Source organism: Nicrophorus vespilloides, unplaced genomic scaffold (assembly GCF_001412225.1).
Source record: "Nicrophorus vespilloides isolate i.1.1-1 unplaced genomic scaffold, Nicve_v1.0, whole genome shotgun sequence".
Lineage (NCBI taxonomy): Eukaryota > Metazoa > Arthropoda > Insecta > Coleoptera > Silphidae > Nicrophorus > Nicrophorus vespilloides.
This window is the reverse complement of record NW_017100091.1, coordinates 551,657-571,694: the sequence shown is the minus strand read 5'-3', so window position 1 is coordinate 571,694 and position 20,038 is coordinate 551,657. Positions and strand designations below refer to the sequence as shown.

At 37.2% G+C, this 20,038-nt stretch overlaps 1 protein-coding gene across 1 annotated transcript in view; it reads left to right on the top strand.

Moving 5' to 3' along the window:
* The first annotated feature begins 264 nt into the window (after positions 1 to 264).
* The window catches only part of LOC108567595 (plexin A3), a 117,387-nt gene continuing 97,613 nt past the window's right edge, over positions 265 to 20,038 (top strand). The window contains exons 1-2 of the mRNA XM_017928149.1: positions 265 to 765; positions 11,006 to 12,153. Of these exons, the coding sequence (XP_017783638.1) occupies positions 11,044 to 12,153 (1,110 nt within the window). The 5' untranslated portion in view covers positions 265 to 765; positions 11,006 to 11,043. The remainder of the gene's footprint in view (positions 766 to 11,005; positions 12,154 to 20,038) is intronic.

Here is a 20,038-nt window from a genome sequence, read left to right as displayed (position 1 = left end):
TTGCATATCGGCTGCACGCCAAGCGATTGCGTAAGGATACGAGTGCAATTACTTGCGTAAGTCATATGATTTAAAGAAAATTAAATTTATAAGCTGATGATGTTATATGATATCAAGTTATACCTGTGCAAGTTTCCAAGTGCATGTACTTGACAAGTGACTTCTTATGTTTCTTCTTTTTTTTTTCCTCATCGTACGCCAATGGATTCAGGTGGTCTTGCGCATAGCTTGGAGCGCGTACCAGGGTGGGGTGAAGCAGGTTTTACTATTCCGGCGTTGGTTCAGTTCGATGTTGGATCAGTTGGTCTCTTGTACTGTTGAAGAGAAGTGTACGAACGCCGGTTCTCGCGACCTTCCATCGAGACGCGCTTTTCTTCTTGCTTAAACAAACTTACCGCGACTCCTCAACAAGAAGTGCACCTGAAAGAAGCGCGACAGGACCAGTGATTTAAATTAAAGGACCAAAAAGAAAAATGTATTAAAGATAAACATCGACAAGAAACATTTAATAAACAAAAATAAAACGTGCAACGACCACGCTCTCACGGGAGACAGTAGTTCGATTCCCGCTATCCCATCGAACAACCTACACCCAACCTAACCTCGAAGCGCGTCTGTGTTGTTTTCTTTGTACGCGGAGTGAAAGAATCTCGTTGGTGTGAAATAAAAGAAAAAAAGTGGTGCTACGCAACAAGAAGATTGGAAAAGTTTGGTTTTGCTACGTAGCTGCGGAGGCGATCAGTTGTTTGCGAATTCCGTTTGGGGGTGAATTTTACATTTTGTTCAATACGTATTTACATATACCATTTCAACCCTCCCCCAGTCCTATAACTATATCCTACTCCCGGCAACCGCATTGAGCGTTGTTTGAGTTTTAGGCTCTGAACACATGTGTGCAAGTTTTTCAGTTTGCTTTTACTGCAATTTCACTTATTTTTCTTTACTATTTTGATTGAATTCAACGTTATTATCGTTGCTCGGCTTTTGTAGTCATTTGTTTCGCCTGGTATAAATGAGTTACTTCACGAGGCCTTTTCTGTGTTGTGTGTCTGCTAAGTTAGATCAGTGGCGTGGCGTGTAGCATTCTTACGAAGGGGGAACCTCGGCGTCGCTCCTTAGGCCTCATTGATTTCGCATTTACCGAATGGAATTACAGAAGGATAATCAATTTCCTTTAATATTATTATTATTGTTTTTTTTTGTCCTCGGTAAATTCACTTTCTGGGTCGGAGACAGTACGCGGCGCAAACATATGTCCCCTAGGGTAGTCTGATTGTACCATTCACCGGCACCCTTTCCCGGGACTGTACCTATCCCTGCCATTCATCTTCGTACAGTCATCGTCACCATTCCACAACCCTACGATAGCCTGTTACATCCCCTCATATACCATTGCTCCCTAGCGCCGCAGACTTGCCTCTACCCTAACTAGTTAAAATCCAAGCATTAGAATCGCAGAAAACGCAACAAAGAATAGCCATAAACCACGCGTAAATTCATATATTTTTTTAAATTTAGCTTTGTACCTAATTAGTATAAATATTCCAGAAAATGTATATACTTTGTAAAATAAATAAATTTCACATCCCTCTCCATCCTATGCAGTTATTTCAAGCGATTTGCCGACAGAGTAAAAGTTTACTTGGGTCTGGGGCTTATTGCTATTCTTTTGGATGCGGAGCCACATGTGCATTGTGCGAAACGTTTTCAACAGAGGGCGGCTCTTGTCCGAAGCGCGGGCGCCCCTTATCGACGCCCCGAACGACCGTCCCCCCTCACAGAAAAAAAAAACACACAAATTCAGGGTTGCAATTTGTTCTTAACTCATAACTATGTTATAATAAGAATAATATACTATCCAACATTAAACAAAAAAAAATAATAATATTCGTAACCTTTTGGCGTGCGCTAAAGACTCGCTATAAGACAAACAAATTACTTAATGCTACATTATCTGAAGAGCAAATATTTGCCGCCTTCGTGGCCGCACCGAGAAAACTTTTCTCTCTCCGAGTAGAGGATATATCCCAATCGATGGCATTGACAAACAAAATGAACACGACACGATGTTTATCAAGGAGGGACTATTTCGAAAAAAAAAGGAAATGCCACCGGTTTTAAAAGCGTCATTCGTCTTCCGAGCTCATGAAATATTCCGCTGGAAATGATCGTTCCCGTTTGAAAATTCAAGTCGATCACGTTTATAATTGCATTTTCCGTTCGACAGATGCATTGCATTGTCTCGTATTTCGCTTCAGCGAAGATTGCAGTTCTTGCATATTACTCTGTTTGATCTTCTTTTATTCTATGATATACACGAGCGTTCATTTTTTTTTATCGCGTTGAAAATATCAATTTCATATGTATTTCAATGTTTCCATCCCAGCTACATCCGAACTCAATATTTCAATAAAACCTGAAAGTTTAATTCATTTTCACATTATACACTCATCACATATTTAAATCATTTTGGAATTTCCACTAAAAATATTACTCGTTATTACATTGGTTTCATCCATATTTTCATGAATATATAATATTAGTTAAAGTTATATAAAAAAAAAATCAATTTAAATTTATTGTATAACTAAAATATGCAATCATAATACTTGTTTCAAATACAGTGGAACGAGTTTATACCGTTCCAAAATTTCCGGATTTTTACTCGTATAGTGAAACATATTCAGGCGCGCAATCCGGGACATCTCTTCTCATCGTCACTCTTTATGCGAAACGTCGCTCGTTAAGTAATTTTTCTTACAATTAACTCGTTATGCGAGGTTCCACTGTAAATAAAAAAAATCTTTTAATTAAACATAAAAAATTGAAGTTAAGTTACAAATAGGAAATTTGTGTATAAAATATTCTCATATTTTATTTTTCAATCAGTAATAAACCAATATTTTATATCCAAAATATCAAGGGAAATAATGTAAAATTCTTTAAAGATCCAATTGGGATGCCATAACATAATCAATACTGGAACAGAGGCGCATTATTAAAATGAAAAATACATTTATTAAATTGGTTTAAAAATATGCGCAACCTTCGCAATTCACGCAGATTATGTAATATGTCAATAGCAATGTCATTCGAATTGTTTTGAATATAATTAGTATTTGCAAAACAAAAAATGTTTCGTCTACAAAGCTTTGATTATTAGTGCATTATTACACGAGGTTTCATGTTTTTCTTTTTTCTAAAAAAGAAACGAAAGCTTATTAAATCTCCAACTAAATTAGATTGCCTTTGAAGCGCAATTTTTATAATGAAAAGACATCCAGTTATATAATATTCATATACTTTACATGATGATGTAATTTTATTTTTCTGTTGGATTATTGAATCATATTTTTCAAATATAAAGACAACAATAATGATTTCATTCATCCATTTCGTTTATTCTTATTAATGAAACAAAAATAGTTTGCTTCTCTTTGACAAACAATAAAAGTTCATTGACGTCAGAACTGTAGGCGTTATCATAGTAATTGGAGAAGAAATATTTGTAAATAAGATTAACTCTGAATAATATTGCGATAAAGTTATTTGCGGTGATGAGTAATTCTGAATCATCAGAGTTTGGAGAAACGCATAAAGAAAGATTCAGAATCTAGGATTCGGTTTACCTGTATTTCTATGTTTATATATTCCCTAATGGTAGTTCAGTACAACGATAGGCATCTATTATGAAACAGTTTCGATTGTGGCGTTTCAATAATGCATCGGTTGGAATCATCATATTTCGGGAAAATTGCCGTAACCTTCAGAACCTAAATATTTGATTACTTCGTTTACCTAAATATTTCACAGCAATTAAATATGATGATTCGGACGAAAAACGTGACAGCGCTCCAGTCTTCATTATCTAATCAACGTTTGGAATAGATGATAATACACAGTTTGATCAAAGTAAAACGTAAATTTATAAGAAATCAACTAATGCTTTTGATGTAACTACAACAAAAAAAAACGGTATTTAACAATTCGCGAAATTGCTTGTTATGTTTTCTTTTTAATTGAATAACTTTGCATAATCGTTCCTTCTTCAGAAGAATTTTAATTAATGTTTGTAAATAAATACAACATGGGTAATTAAGATGCATTTAACTAGATATTATGTAATCAAACAAACTGTTTACACTCGTAAAATGTTTACTTAAACAATACTTCTTAAGTATTCCATAGAAGCTTCATATAATTAATATTTGCTTCATTAAATGAATTTCATTCATTTATTAATATTTATTTATCTAAAACAATAATAATTATAAACAACAAAATTTGTAATTTAAATCTTTTAATATATTTTTTTTTAATTTTTAAAAGTTAAAGTATAAAATTCACATTTCTAAATTTGCAACGAACAATGCGTCTTATCCAAATTTTGGGTTGATTATAAATAGTTGTTGTGTTAAGAGTAGAGTGTACAAGGTATATAATTCCACAGCAGGAGGATTATATAACTGTCTCATTCAGCGCATTATCCGCTACTGCGGATTGCGGCACGACTACGGGGCGTTTTAATCTCGTCATAATCGTGGGGTCGAGGATTTGCAGCCAAAAGTTCTGTTTTCTTATTCACTTGACCTGCAAACATACTGTGTATATCATTTAGACATTTACTCCATTTGAACATCTACAAAGTATCATTGATCTTAAGATACAACTATCCCCAACCAATGAATTATTTCAAGTTAAAATATTATTTTGTAGCCAAATCTAATTTCTACATCTACATTTAATTAATTAAAATTGGATCGAGTCTCATGGTAATACAATAAATACATTTGAGGTGTGTCTTATAGTCCGAAAAAATACAAAAATTTCACTAAAATAATCTACTTACAAATTTCAATTTATTGTAATATTATATAATAATCTTTACAAACTTTGAAATTTGTAAGTATAAAAGATTGAGCAACTAAATCAGATTGTAAATGTGCAATGAAAGACAGTCAGAATCTTAGTATCGATTGAGGATAGACGGTCTGAGGATGAACAAAACAAGGACAACAACGACGTTGTTATTTATTTACCCTCGGTTTCGAAAGTAGGAGAAGAAGAGTATTACGAGAGCAGGCGCCAATTAACGCGTTTAACGAGAAAGCCCTACTTAATGTGAAAAAGAAAAGTAATATTTATCTTCGTGTAAAAGTTAAACGTTTGTAAATAAATAAATGAATGAATTTTGAAAATGCAACGTGTCCATCCATATTGGGACAAGGTGCGGCTAGTTACCTACCAGTAGGAGATTATCGTTTTCCATTAATTTTTTGTTGTTGTCAGAGGCGAAACGTGCTGCGTTTGATCGACGTTCGCAATTAAATTTCCCGGTAGTAATTAAAATAAAATACGAATTGCGCGTTTAACGTGATTAAATTTATATTATAATTGTGCAATTTTATTTTGGGTGTAGAGAAATTATGCTAATTGGGCTTTAAAAACATTCACGGAAAAGCTGCAGAGTGGGGGAGGAAGGGTGGTGTGGATTTCGGGTGACACCAATTATTTCCATTCGATATTCTCTGCATTTTCGATATCGACGATAATTAATTAATTCCGATTGCGTAGCTTCCGCGAGAACAATTAAAATATTTAAATGTCGTTTATTAATTACGGAAACAGTTTTTGCATTACTCAAAATATTATCAATGAAAATTTACAAAAAAAAGAATCATATTGTACTTTTTGTTAAGTTACAGAATACTTCAGTTATTATGGTGCACCCACACTATACCTAAAATGAAACATTCATACTTGTCAGTACTAATTTGACAGTTGACAGATATGACTCGTATGACGTATAGTACAGACGCAGCTTTATGTAAGAAATTTAAATGTAATACTGGATTTAATAGTTTACTCTTATGAAATATGTATCAGGATATAAAAAAAGAAGAGGAAAACTGTAGTATAGGATAATCAGGACGATATTAGTTAATTGTGGATAAAGGGTGACAATACGGACGTCATTTCTAGTGCACGTAATTAAAATTATTGTGTCGCTTGGAAATATGCTTTAATTAAATTAACAGCCTGGACCCCCGGAAAGAAAGATGTGTGTGTGTGTGCGCTTTCGAATTAATTACGTAATTGAAGTTTACCGGGGCGCCGGCAGCTCGGTCTTTTGTTTAAACTTTAAACGGAAGTAATTGGCTTTTCCGTTGCGGCGTCGAAGTAGTTGTAAATTACCGGCTTATATATAACAAAACAATGCTCTGTCAAAAAAGGACGAAGCTGTGGCGGCGGCGGCGTCATGAAGAAGTAGTAGAAGGAAAAATAGATGAGAAAAGCGCGAAGCGAACCGGTAATCAATGCGTCTAACCGGTTAATTTTAATTGTCCTTTGAGGCGATCTCTTTGTGCATCTAATAAAAGACAAATTTCATTCGCCGACAGTCCTTCCGGGAGTTTAATTAAGTTAATGAATGAATGAAACCGAAGCGAGATGTAAGGAAAGAATGATGTGGATTTTGAGAAAGCAAATGGCGATGCGAAATGCCATGTTTCGTTTGCCGTTCTAAAATTGGTAAGAATATCGCGGATTCGGCTGAGGCCAACAGACGGAAATAATATTTACTCAGCTCGTTGACTCATGTATGAATGAAGAGTTTTTATTTCACCTCAACGCAAATTTAGAAATTACGCAGATTTTTGCTTCATCACTTATGACTCGATTTATTTCGTATAACAACTTTGCTAAATGTACTAATTTTCTTTTATCAGTACATAAAAAAAACTAGGTGATAACACAATTTTGATTATTTTTTTTTGACTCATATTTATTTAGTAATCAGTAAACAACATTTTCCACAAAAATACCCAAATTTTTATAATTACCAAAAATTGTATTTAGTTCATTTGATAACAATATTCTACGAATTTGACTCATTGTTTTTTTTAAATCATTTACCAACAATTTTCTAATATGAAAAAAATTCAACACATTTAAATTTTGACTCCAAATGCTTCGATTTTTATAATAATTTTTAATATTGAGTTTTTTAGTATTGACTCAAAATATCTTAGTTTTAATTCCATTATGACTGTTATATTTTATTTTATTTATTAAGAAATATGACTCAATTCTCCTTTATTTTCAATGAGTCATATATTTAAAAAAAAATGTTTTAGTTGACTGAAAATAAATATAAATTTAAGTTTAAATTAGATTTACACAAAAAATAATTTCTCTTTATTGCATATTCTTAAATATTGAAAACTAAATGAGTAAATTCAATTTGACTAGTTGTTAAAAATTAGATATAAATATAAGCGTCGTGGGTTTACGACAAGTAATTGAATTCGCACCGTAAATAGTGTGTTTTATTGCATGGAAAGTCGAAGTTGACTCGCAAATTCCACACAATGCCGTTCATTTCGAATCCTTCACATGCGAGGTGAATGTAGAAAAAAAAAAAGAACATACAACACAAACACACCGTCGTCGTCTGTGGTCGAAGAGCGAAACCCAAAAGTGAAACGTCGGAATACGCGAGAATCCCAAACGGAATCGATAATGACTACGATATTCGAGTGAGTCATCGCCTCTGAAATTCTTTTGTTGGCCGAGTTCTAGAAAACTCCATTACAAACGTCTATTATCATTTATCACGATTCTTTACAAACGAAGTTATTAATTAACAAATAATTGATGAAATATATTAGAGTTCTATATTTTAAATTTTTTTTACCTGAAATTATGAATATGCATTAAAGCGTGCAACAAGTGGACAACAGGTTGAGAAACCCTGCACGAAATTACCAGATTTATTGAACTTCTTTTCACTTTTCATATTGTTTGATCAATGATTTTAGCACCTAAAAACATGTTACAATACGTCACAGCTATCGCTTCTTTACACACATTTTGGTATTAAGAAAATATTTAAGCACTTGTAAATTTAAATAAATCTGAACTACTCATTTGAACTACTATTTTTGATTTAAAGTTCACTTTTACTGTGGAAAATAACTGTTGTTTTGAGAATGCAAATAGAATAAGTAGGTGAAATTAGAAAAATAAATAGAAACAGTTCATGACGAAGCACCGCTAGAAACGCTGTGTTAATAAAAGTCTGCTTTTGCTTCGAGTTAAGTGAGGATAAATTTGCAATTGATTACATTGAAATAATTTATTGACTTTACAAAGCATTGATATAATTTAGTAAGTAACTGTAAACATTTTAAGCTTGAACGAAATACACTTCGCTTTCGATCAATAAAACCGTGTATATTAAAGTTCGTTGCACTCTTTCACATTGTTCAATTTTAGTTAAAACTTTTCCAAGAGGAAATTACATCCATTTTCCGAAACGAAAGTGATAGTTTTCTCGATAAATTGTTAATTTGAATATGAAGTTCAGAAGTTTCTGTATAAACTTTTATTGACTTATATCGTGCCATGCATTTTATACATGAAACACCTGTTTGCACGTAACTTTAATGGAATGGAATAAACTAAACAAAATAATAAACAGTATTTGAAAAAACTATTTCGATTGTTTCAAATTTTCTTTTGTTATTCAACAAAATTGTTCATTGCGGTCAAACCCATTATAATTTATTTACAACAAACATCATATTCATTGATTACAAAAAATATATAATTTATAATATTTGTTAAGATGATAATGGCTATAAGATAAATGCAATAAATGTGTTTTAATCTTGAAAACAAGCGCGATGTTAAGTTTTAATGTAGCTGTATTTCACTTTAACGACATTAAAGAGACTCAAAGTTTTACATACATAATAAATAATATCATGTTAGCTTTGCACCTTTAGCGGAACACACATGTATTACAGTAGAGTCAACGACTTTGAAGACACAGTTATTCACAGTGGTTTAATCTGAAAAGTAAAAAATAATATATGAAAAACAACTTATATATTATTAAAGTCTAAATTACGATTGATAAGCAATTACAGAATTAAGCAAGAACCAGTTTTTTTTTTGTATACAAATATTATTTCATTCATTTATATTTTACTAAACAAGTAAACTAAATTGAAAAGTTAAAAAATGTTTGATGTTGTTTTTAGGAATGTAAATAATGTTTGGTGGCTTCCAATTAAACTGATGGTTTGTTAAATGTCGGTTGTAAATTTGAGATGTTCGAAACTGCGTGTTTTGGTTCTCGCAGCGGGAAGAGGTTAACGATTTGTTTATTTACGAGCTGCTAAGTGGCCAGGGTGGGAATATATATAAAAAAAGAGGATACAGAAAACTGAAAGAAGATGATCAGTTTACGCTTCGCGTAAACATTAGGAGCGTAGAAGGTCAAAACTCTCTAGAATTTTGTCATCCACTCTGAATGGGCACTGATACTAACGTGTGGTATGCGTTAAAATGGCACGGAGTGAAAAGTTTAAATTTAAGCCGTTACATAAACAGACGTCCCGAACGTTGTTTTCAAGTTTAAATTAAATATAACAGAATTTCCAGACGCACAGATGCGATTATGAATACAAATATTGTGTGTACGTCTGTATGTATGTGTCCGGAATCTCTTCGGGTTTCTCTTTCTCTCCGACTCCAGCACATGGTTATATAGGTATACACATATGCTGTATCCACTAATTCGCTTATTTGGAGTTGGAGAACCTTGCTAATAGTACACCGTATTGTTGTATTGATGTTGTTTCACGGAACCTTTGTTTCTCGCTCTGCGAGAGAGTATGAATGTGCACGTGCATGTGTGTGAGTTAATGATAAAACGCGTTATCTATGTTGGGTCGTGCGTTTTTGTTCGTCAGCCATCCGTTGAAACAGAATGGAACAGAAAATGTCTGTTTTTGTTTGTTCGTTCGTGTCTGTGCATGCACAGGATGACAAATGTAATATTCTGGGGAAGAGAGCGTAAAACAATGAAGGGAATGAATTATGTGTAAACTGCTTCTGACTAATTATTGTAATACCAATGCATGTGTATCCGTATGTACATGCAAGAGTATAGCTATGTGTTGTTGTATTCTCGAACGGCAACAAACTTTCATTTGGTTCTACTAGTAATGTGGGTCAAAACGAGAATGATTTCGCGTCGCTGAATGGCAGAAATGCAAAATAACGATTAAAAAAAAATAAATAACAATGCAGGATGTATCTTCGTTGCTGCAACTGCGTTTGAGTTTGTTTGTTTCTTCTTTATCTTCGTGTTGTTGCGTTTGTTTCGTTTCTTTGTTTCTATTTGCAACCCTTCGGTTTTAGTAGCGCAATGCATCAACGTTTCGTTTTATTTATTCTGACCGGGAGGGTAAATATTGAGCAGCGAGTTTCTAGGATTTACCGCCGCTGTGTACAATATCGTTTTATGCAGCAAAACTGGCTCTGGTCACGTATATTAATTTATCCGAGCACCGTGAACCCATGAGCACGCACGCCTAGCTTACCATCGCAAAGAACCATCCGCTGCGGCCTTTATTATTAACTTAGCTTAAGTAATAACAATCCGCGGGGAGCAAACGTTACTTGGGCGCAGTAGTAGTAATGTCAAGGTGGTTTTGGTATGCGAACGGAGGAGCAAAAGTGAAGGTCGCGATTTGGTATTATTGTGTATGTATGGATGTGTTTATATATGTGTGTATCTGTGAGGATAGGTGCGCTGCATGGAATGAAAGAAAGTCCAAGCGCGGTGAATGTGTGCAAGAGAGACAACCCATTGTAAGTCCAGGTCGCGTTGGAACCTGTTAGAACAAGTTCAAAATACCCACCAAGAGCTATTTGCATTTTCTACATGCCTGGTGACTCATCGTGTTTGCGAATGGTGGCGAATTCCGATCCCCCCAGTTCTTTCAGATTTCTCATCCGAGATGGCCCCCCCTTTATCTTTTTCTACTCTCTCTTTATCCCTCTCATCTTCAGTATATGTGTGTTTATAGCTGTATCCATCCATCTTCATCATGTGCAATGTTGTTCATCATGTCTTGGCTTTAAATATAAATGTTATTGTTGTTGTTATTATAGGTGGAGTAACCTGGTGCTCATGTCTTTTCTGTTACAGGGCTCATGACGTGAATGCTCTGAACTGCCGCTCCCGCCATGCAGCGGCTACTGACATTGCTTTTGGCTGTTGCTGCGGCTGCCTACGGTTCCAGTGATATTGTGCGCTCGTACAGTGATCCCGACATCGAACGTTTTAATCACCTCGTCGTTGATACCAATACAGGACGGGTGTACATAGGTGCCGTGAACAGGCTATACCAATTCTCGCCAGATCTGGACTTGGTGATATCTGCAGTGACAGGGCCCGAGTTGGACGCAGATGAATGCTCAGCCCTAGAATGCACAACAGCTGTGAACAAGAAACTCACTGATAATGTGAACAAGGCTCTGGTCATAGACTATACCACCAGCCGTCTGATTACCTGTGGAAGCCTCTTCCAAGGTATATGCTCCGTGCGGAACCTGAACAACATCTCGGATTCCGATCCCTCCGATGTGAGGGAGATCCGTGAAGCTGTAGTCGCCAACAATGCTACTGCCTCGACGGTGGCGTTCATTGCACCAGGACCACCGAATCCACCTGTAACCATGGTCATGTACGTCGGGGTCACTTTCACGCTAGGCTCGCCGTACCGCTCTGAAGTACCTGCGGTCAGCAGTCGTTCGCTGGAAAAAGACAAGATGTTTACCATTGCCCAGACAGCCGTTACCACGGGAACTAGGATGTTTGTCAACTCCTTGGCGAGGGAAAGATATCCAATCAACTACGTATACGGATTCAGCTCGGAGGGTTTCAGTTACTTCCTTACCACTCAGATGAAGCATACCAGTTCGAGCGTCTGGATCAGCAAGCTAGTGCGGGTGTGCCACGACGATCAGAACTATTATTCTTACACTGAGATCCCCATTGACTGCATGAGCGAGGGTGGACGCAAGTACAACCTCGTGCAGGCCGCGTACATGGGGAAGGCCGGCTCTGATCTCGCTTCGGACATCGGTATAACTCCACAGGAGGATGTACTGTTCGCGGTGTTCAGTGAAGGTGATCGTACTCAGGCAAACAAGCCCAAGGACCTCAGCGCGCTCTGCGTCTACTCACTGAAGAACATCCGGCGCAAGTTCATGATGAATATCAAGCACTGCTTCAGCGGCAACGGGGAGCGCGGCCTGGACTTCATCTCCACCAGCCACAAATGCGTGCCAACGGTGAGTACTAGCAACATAGTGTAGTAGTAGTCGTAGTAGAGGTAGTAATATTGGTACACATCTGCGCACCCCGTGGCATAGCAATACAAGGCCGCTCCCTATATTGATCGACCGCCGCCGGGACCTCGCCACGCCAGCCACCCTGACTCCCCCTGACTGACGTCTCGCGCCGAATTCCTCACGTGCATTCCACCTCTGAAAGATATCATTTACTATATGGCACTAGCCATTTATCCTAACCGCAACTACTCATCCCTCTATGATCGAGCGATCTCGTCCTGAAATGGTACCGACGGTACTACTCTCCTCTCTACTGCTCCTGCGTCCAGCCGCGCCGATCCTGCTCCGACTACCCTTTCAAACGCGCTTCCTACTCTGATCCTTCTTCAACTTGTTCCTCTTTTGTATTGAACATTGTGCGCACTCTGGCTCGTCGCACCTTTTCGCATCATCGGCGCGCTATCCTATAAATAAAACTTTGACTACTGCTGCCCCACATGCCGCGCATCGTATCCTCCCTTCTATACACCCATCTCTCTCATTTACTCTCTCTTTCTCCCTTGCTCTCACACATCAAATACTCACTCTCTCTGTAACCGTCGGTGGCTGCGTTACCACATCACACGCTCCCCAACATTCCGCAAACTGAATTAACGTTCCTCGCGCATGCACATGTGTTCATAATATACACACACATATGTTTATTTATTATAAACAAAAAAAAAATAGTTATCACTACAATTGTTAATATCCAACTTAATATAGACTATACATGGTATTAAAGTAAAAAAAAGAAACTATGATATGTTTGTAATAGTCACACAAATTATGTAGGACGTAGGTAATAATCAAAACGCCCGCAATGTCCAATTTTAGTTATCTGAATCGTTTCCAAAACAATGTCTGCTGGCCGATGTGCTTAGCTGTGGTAATTGCTTCCCAGGCTGACATAAGCAGATAAGGTAGGTTGTGTCCCGGCTTTGGGGCGGGATGGGTCCGAATGTATTCTGTCCGCCTTCGACGCCACCGCCGCCGCCACACGTTCTCGAGAAGACTTTAGATATTAGCAAGTTCGTGTCATAATGGAAAACTAAAACAAAGTTATCTAACAATAAGCTTCCGAAGTCAAACATGGCTATTTCCAGACCGGTTGGTAGCTGCACGAGAGAGTGCGAAGGCGTTAGGGCGGAATGGGCAATTCTTGATCCGGACTCCGCACCGGAATTCGCCTCCCCCCGGTCTGATAACTCGACCTCATTTACACCGAAACAGAAACTCGCCTCTCTCTACTGTAGCTGCTGTTGCTGCTGCTGTTGTTGGCCAGCCTGTACATACATACATACATACAACAAACGTACATACACACGCATACGCTGAACTCGGTACGTGCATGACAACCAACTCTTAGGTCCAACGACCGTCCTTGCTGTGAATGTGATCCAACCATATGTTCACGATCCATTCCAATCCAATCAATAAACTCTTTAATTTATACAGACTCGCATAAGTACAAGGCAGCCACATACGGAGGTGTACTTCTCATTCTACCGTTCTCATCCTCTCTCTCTTAGCTCCGTCTTCTTACCTCTGTGTCTCTCCAGCAAACACGATTATTATTATTATACTGGAATTTCAGTTTCGATGCCTCTCACCTCCGCATACCTCGGCCACGCCGCGTCCGCCGACGGATTATTTTACAAAACTCGTTCTCCACTGTCAAAACTCTCTCATTCCACTTCCACGCCGTCCTTTTATTCACCATTTTATTATCCTTTCTCGCCCCCATTCACATTCAGCTTGCATCGTTACAATTAAAAACTTCGTACCACTTCGGAAAGAACACGAGATGAAGTGGATGAAAGTACGAGAAAGAGAGAGAAAGAACGAAACGACTCAAAGATGAAGCACAAAATAATGAAAGCTGCCAAACAAAAAGCAGTAGTAGAAGAAGAAAAAACAATAGTAAGAACAACAGCAGCGAAGGGCGTGCCCGCAAAAATATATTCAATACCCGAATGGAAGGAGTTGCGGCTGCTTCCAAAGGATTAAATACTTAAGAATTTCCATTAATTATTCTGATCGAAAGCCCCCCCTTTTAAAATTATTACGCGAAGATTTCGAACTCCGAAGAATGCTAAAAGCGTCCATTAAAAATTCATATTATTTCGTGCATACATAATTTATGGGTCAACGCATCTTGATTTCCGCTCTCCGAATATTCTTGTTCTCTCTCTCTCTCTCCCCATCTTTTGCTCTCCATTTTTCTCGGATTCCGTACGTGCTTTCATTCACAAACTAATTGAATCTTATTGCTCCGTCATCTCCGTGTATTTTCTCATATACATATTTCTTTTTTTGCCTTCGGCAAGATGCCAAAAAATTGTAATACTGTAAGCGCCGGGACACGACCTGACGATCCATTAAGCACTCTGAAATCCCGGCATGGATAATCGTACGATTTTCCGGAAGACACCCTTAATTACTTTGGAATATCATGCCTATTATCCAATCAATGAATATAAACTTGTGATTATCTTCTCATGTTTGTTCATGAAATATATGACATGAAATATATTTAAGACTATTGTTTTAGTATACACAGTCCAATTGAATTTTATATTTTCTTCTTGAGTAATTTATCAACTGTTATTCTTTTGTATTTATGACCTAAAAAGTCATTTAATCGATAAATTTTGTTATTGAAAAATATGTTCTTTTTTAATCGGTTTATCGAGTAAATGGAATGTCGGCTGACGCCCTCTTGCAGATGCTGTGATCCTAAGATCGGAATTCAGGTTAACTAGAGAGATCTACATTTCGGTAGATCCGGACAATACTAACAGTTTGCAGATGCGATGAAAAGTATCTTGTTCGATGCATGAGTTGAATGAGAGAATTTACGAAGCTTGATGCATCTATATGAAAATCAAAGACAAATGATGTGAGTCTATGATGTTTACATGCTTATTACACGTTTCTCGAAGTCGTTAGCACGTGTGCTCGAGCTCCAAGGGAGTTTGAACATGATTTAATTAGTCCGCGACGGAACGTCAATTTCGAACGGGTTGAACCACCCTTAGCATACATCCTTGAATCGTATCCGACTAATACACTCGCACATATATATATATACATAAAGGGAGAGGATAAGGACGAGGGAGGGAGGATATTTAATTACGGCCAAATCGTATTCCGCATTGTCCGCACACCCTAGGTTCTTTATTTCTCGCATGTCTCCCTGTTTTCGTTGTTTCCCAGGCTCGTTGTTGTCCTGGAATCGATAATTGCTGGCAGCGAACAACAAAAAAGAAGAGAGAGGAGGAAAAAGAGAGAGAAAAATAAACAGTACAGCAAACAACAGGACGAAAACACACACTCGCACGGGGCAGAAGAATCATTAACGTGCACCGGTATAAAATGCTCTTTTCTATTTATCCATAGTCAGTGCTTTGCTCTGTTTGCGCAAATTTCATTGTTCACTCCGTCAACGGATTGTCTTTTTGTTAACGTTCATTTCCATCTAGCAGACCGTTTATTTGCCGATGACTCTTTGTTTTATTTTCGCTTTTGCATTTTTCTCTCTCTCTCTGATACTTCATCCCTTTTTTTTTATATAATTCAGAAAGGATGTGGAATCACGAAATTGCAGCTATCTAATTCTTTCTTCTCGTGCGCATCCGGGTCCGCCACGAAATGCCACAGCCGCAAACATTTGCATACCGAATTCCGATGCTTTATGCACGCTCATCAAAATGTAATGAGATGTTAATGAGCAACTGTTTTGTCAAGGCTCACAATCGCACGTTACTCGTTTTCCTTTCAACTTGTTAACATGAATATCAAAAGCTACCTTTAATTGAATCGATTTTTCATCTGAATGTTTCAATTTGTCCTGGCGAATGTTAATTTAAAATTGTTAATATCAGATTAATGTGTGATGGATTTGATTAATGAACTGTATTGTTGCGTATCTACACTAATACGGATTATGATTATCATTAGGTATATGTATATTTGTATGTATGATATGGAAGTAATTTAGAGAATTTGGTGCCGGCGTTAATAATTAATAGAATTAAATCGGCTTAAGTACACAATTGGAATCAATTGAAGGACCAGCTGTGCCCGCAATTAGGTCGATGTAGTTTAGTATTTGATCAATACGGTTGCATAATAGGATAGCAAAGATCTTTGTTTCTCTTAGGAAAATTGCAGGGTTTCGTTGAAATTGTTGTTGAATGCTTGTTTCTTGAAGAGTATGAAATTGATTAAATAAAAGGAGAACACATTTGGGTCAGAGAGAATTAACTGTAATGGGTTTATGTGTTTTCCTTTGAAACGCTTTATTGGATGGAATGGGTCGGTTCTCGAAGTAAATAATAATGAAGAAGCGAATATAAAAAAAGGGTAAAGGGTTTGGAGAGAGAGAGAGAAAAAAAAAGGAAGGGATAAGAGATGAAGTAAAAAGCGGATCGCTTCGGGTGGTGGAGAGGAAAAATGAGGAAGGTGGCTTTAAACGGCGCCGGCATGAAATAACCGCGGGCCCAGGTTTTTCTTTTGCACCTCGAAGTTAATTAACCGCACGGGCTTTTCTATTTTGCTAAAATACGTGTCTGGGAAATCGATTTTCTTGGGGAGGTGAATTGGGGTGGTGGTTACGTGTGCGTGGAAAAGCGAGCAATAGCCCGAAAACATAGGCGGCTTTAATTACCGGCGAGATTATTACCAGCAGCCAACCCAACCCGTTGATCGTGTGCCCTTTCTCTCTCACACTCTTCTTCTCGTTTTAACACATGCACATGAGGTTCCCCTCAATCGACGTGTTTACTCGTTCTCGATGGCGACAATGTTCGTAATGTGGGTCAAACGATTTATGCATCGGAGGTGCCACTTGTAAAATATGTTTGTTTCGGTGGCGGAGCTCATAAAGATTTTATAGTTTCCACGAATAAGGTTTGGGGATGTGCTGGAACTACGTAAAAAGAGGGGACTCCGGGAAATAAAATCCCTCGCCCTCTCTACACACGTGCGAGAGAGATAGAGAGGACGAAGTATAAAAGAGGAAGAAGGATAAAAAAAAAGAGAAGCGAACTGTGTATGGGGGATGGCGTGGAATAAAGACTGAGAGGTAGTAGGTAGGTAGGTATCTCGTTCCAAGTGGGTAATGGCCGGGCTCTTTATTTACTGCCGTCCCCCGTCTGGAAATATGTACGATTTTTCTTTAGAAATTGATACACTTTTCACGGAGAAAGTGTTTCATTTTGCCTATCCATTTATTATTGTAATGCGGACCGAAAAGAAAGTCCCGTTATACGTCGTTGTTCTGATCTACGGAATGCGGTCTCCAACATTTATTTATTTATTTGCTATGGAAAGATTTCCGGAAATGCGCAGCATTCGGACGTGTCCGACCGGAAGCGATGCTCAATTGAAGCAATGTGCGACACAAAAATAAAATCGACGATGGATATCGAAACCCTTCGTACGCCCTTCCTTTCCCTCCCACACCCGTGAATCCGCCACCCTTCGGGCGGTATCGCTCGCGCTCCACACATCATCCCTTCGGCTGGATATTGCGATAATGGAAACGCGTCATCCAAAAGCTCGCGTTTACGTTTTCCGCTCATCTGCATTCAATGGACAGATCTGATTTTCTCCCTCTCTTTCACTCCCTCGCATCGTTTCACTTTCTGCTCTCCTTTTTTTCTTTATATTATTTTTTTTTTCCACCCTCGCAGCACTTTAATGGAGTTCCCGTGTAAAATTATCTTTTCGCTCTTCTCCACGCCACGAATACATCATTCCATTTGGTCTCTACATCTTAACCAGAACCATTGACCGAACCTTGATAGAAAGCTTTTCCCAACTCGTAGCGTATACCAATCACATTCATAAGTATACAAAACTTTGTATTAAAAAAACGATGAAATTGCGGATTCATGTAAAAAATAAAATTGAATTGGAGACAAATTTTAAATCCTGAAATTCTTTATTGTTTAAAACCTTCAAATTATTGAACAGTTTCATTAAAAAATAATAAATTAAAAAAAAAACTTTTATTTTAAACTTTTTACTTTTCAAAATTACAGTAAATATTTAATAATATGGAAGTTTTAATTGTATTATTTGAATAAATCCTCGAAGCTTTAATATTTCATTAGATTTAATAAACGTAAAGCAAAATTGAATTTCTCCACTTTCGACTGTCTGAAACAGTATACACGAATATATTATATACATATATAGATATAAAACTTAACCCCAGGGTTAATAAATCTACGAATCTGCACATCAAAGCGACACATACACACACATCCACTAATCACGAGCGAACTCGATTTGCATCTGCTCAGAGTGTTGCGCAACACGCCCGACCGAAATTCCGTCGCTACACCAAACCGATCCTAATTGTGTTCCGCTCGCGTCACCCACTTGAATTATACCCTTGCATAAATATTTCATTGTATATAACGTATTTGAGTGTCTATACATGTATATGTTACAATTACCTTACGCCACGTGCTTTCATTCGTGCTAAAGCAAAGGGAAATCACATTTAATACTAACAATGGCATTCGCTTCCGCAACTAAAACGAGTATAATACTTATCCAGCGCTTTACATCTTCCTCCAACTTCACTCATGATCATGACCTTTAAACTTACATTTTGTTGAAATAAACAAATTCAATACATTTTATATTATTATTACATAATTTATGCTACCTGAATTATTCAAAGTATTTTCTTTTTAAATCAAGATTTGGCAGTTGGATGGAATCTATAAGGATGAAGGTAAAGCAATTTCTTTTATATGCGTTATCTGCGAGAGAAAAGCACATATAAATAAGAATGAAACATGGATAGGAGAACAAAAATTGGATTCGCTGCGTTGAAAAATGAATTATGATATTTTTTTTTCCGAACTGTATCCGCTTTTCCCCAACTCTCAGCATATATATGAATGTATAAAATGGTCGCCCCTCGTTGTATACGTTTTTCGCGAATCGTATATATTTTTTTTTGTAGTTGAGAGAAGAAAGAAGCAACAATGATAAAATTGATGCATTTCCTTTTTGGCTCTGAGGGAAAACGTCTGCTGTACTTATAAAGTGAATTACATGTGCATACACACAGATTCCGACGAACGATTCCCGGCTTAACGCCAAAGTTGCAGGAATTGACTTGCCATTCATTCCAAATAATACATTCAGCTTATACCAATACTTCTTCCTCCTCGGATATTTAAATGGCACGACGAACGGTGGGATGAGGCACGATCCTTGGGAGTGTGGAAAAGTGCACGCGACAGCATCCCACCCACGCCTTCGATTTCATCTTCCTTGAGAAATTATTTAAAGTGACTTATCCTTTTCAGCGACGACACGTCTTTACATTTATCCTTGGATATGGCATTACAGTTCGATCGTTTCCAATATACTTTTTTTTTTCGCTCTCTCTATATATTTCTTATTTTTCTTATACAGCATCAATAACAGATTTTTCCAATACACTCGGCTCAGGGCTTTTCCAGCCATCGTAAATAATACTAAAGAAAAAATTCACTTCAATAAAACGTCAACGTTTTAGACGTCACAACTTTTTCTTTTAATTGAACCACTGTGGAATATACCCAAACGCCATCTATTGATTTTAAATACAAAGTAGAAAATGTCAATGTTTTTGACATTTAATTTATTTTTAACTATTATTAAAAATTCTTTGTTATGTTAATTCACGTGTCATCTTTCTGAGTGACATCACCTGTTTCGTAAGCAATTCTTTTTCAATCCCCTATATTCGCTCCGATTACGGTCTTAAATAGCTTCCGTTTCTGTTTGTATCCACGTGCCTATAGAATACGTAACAAACAAAACAAACTTCTCA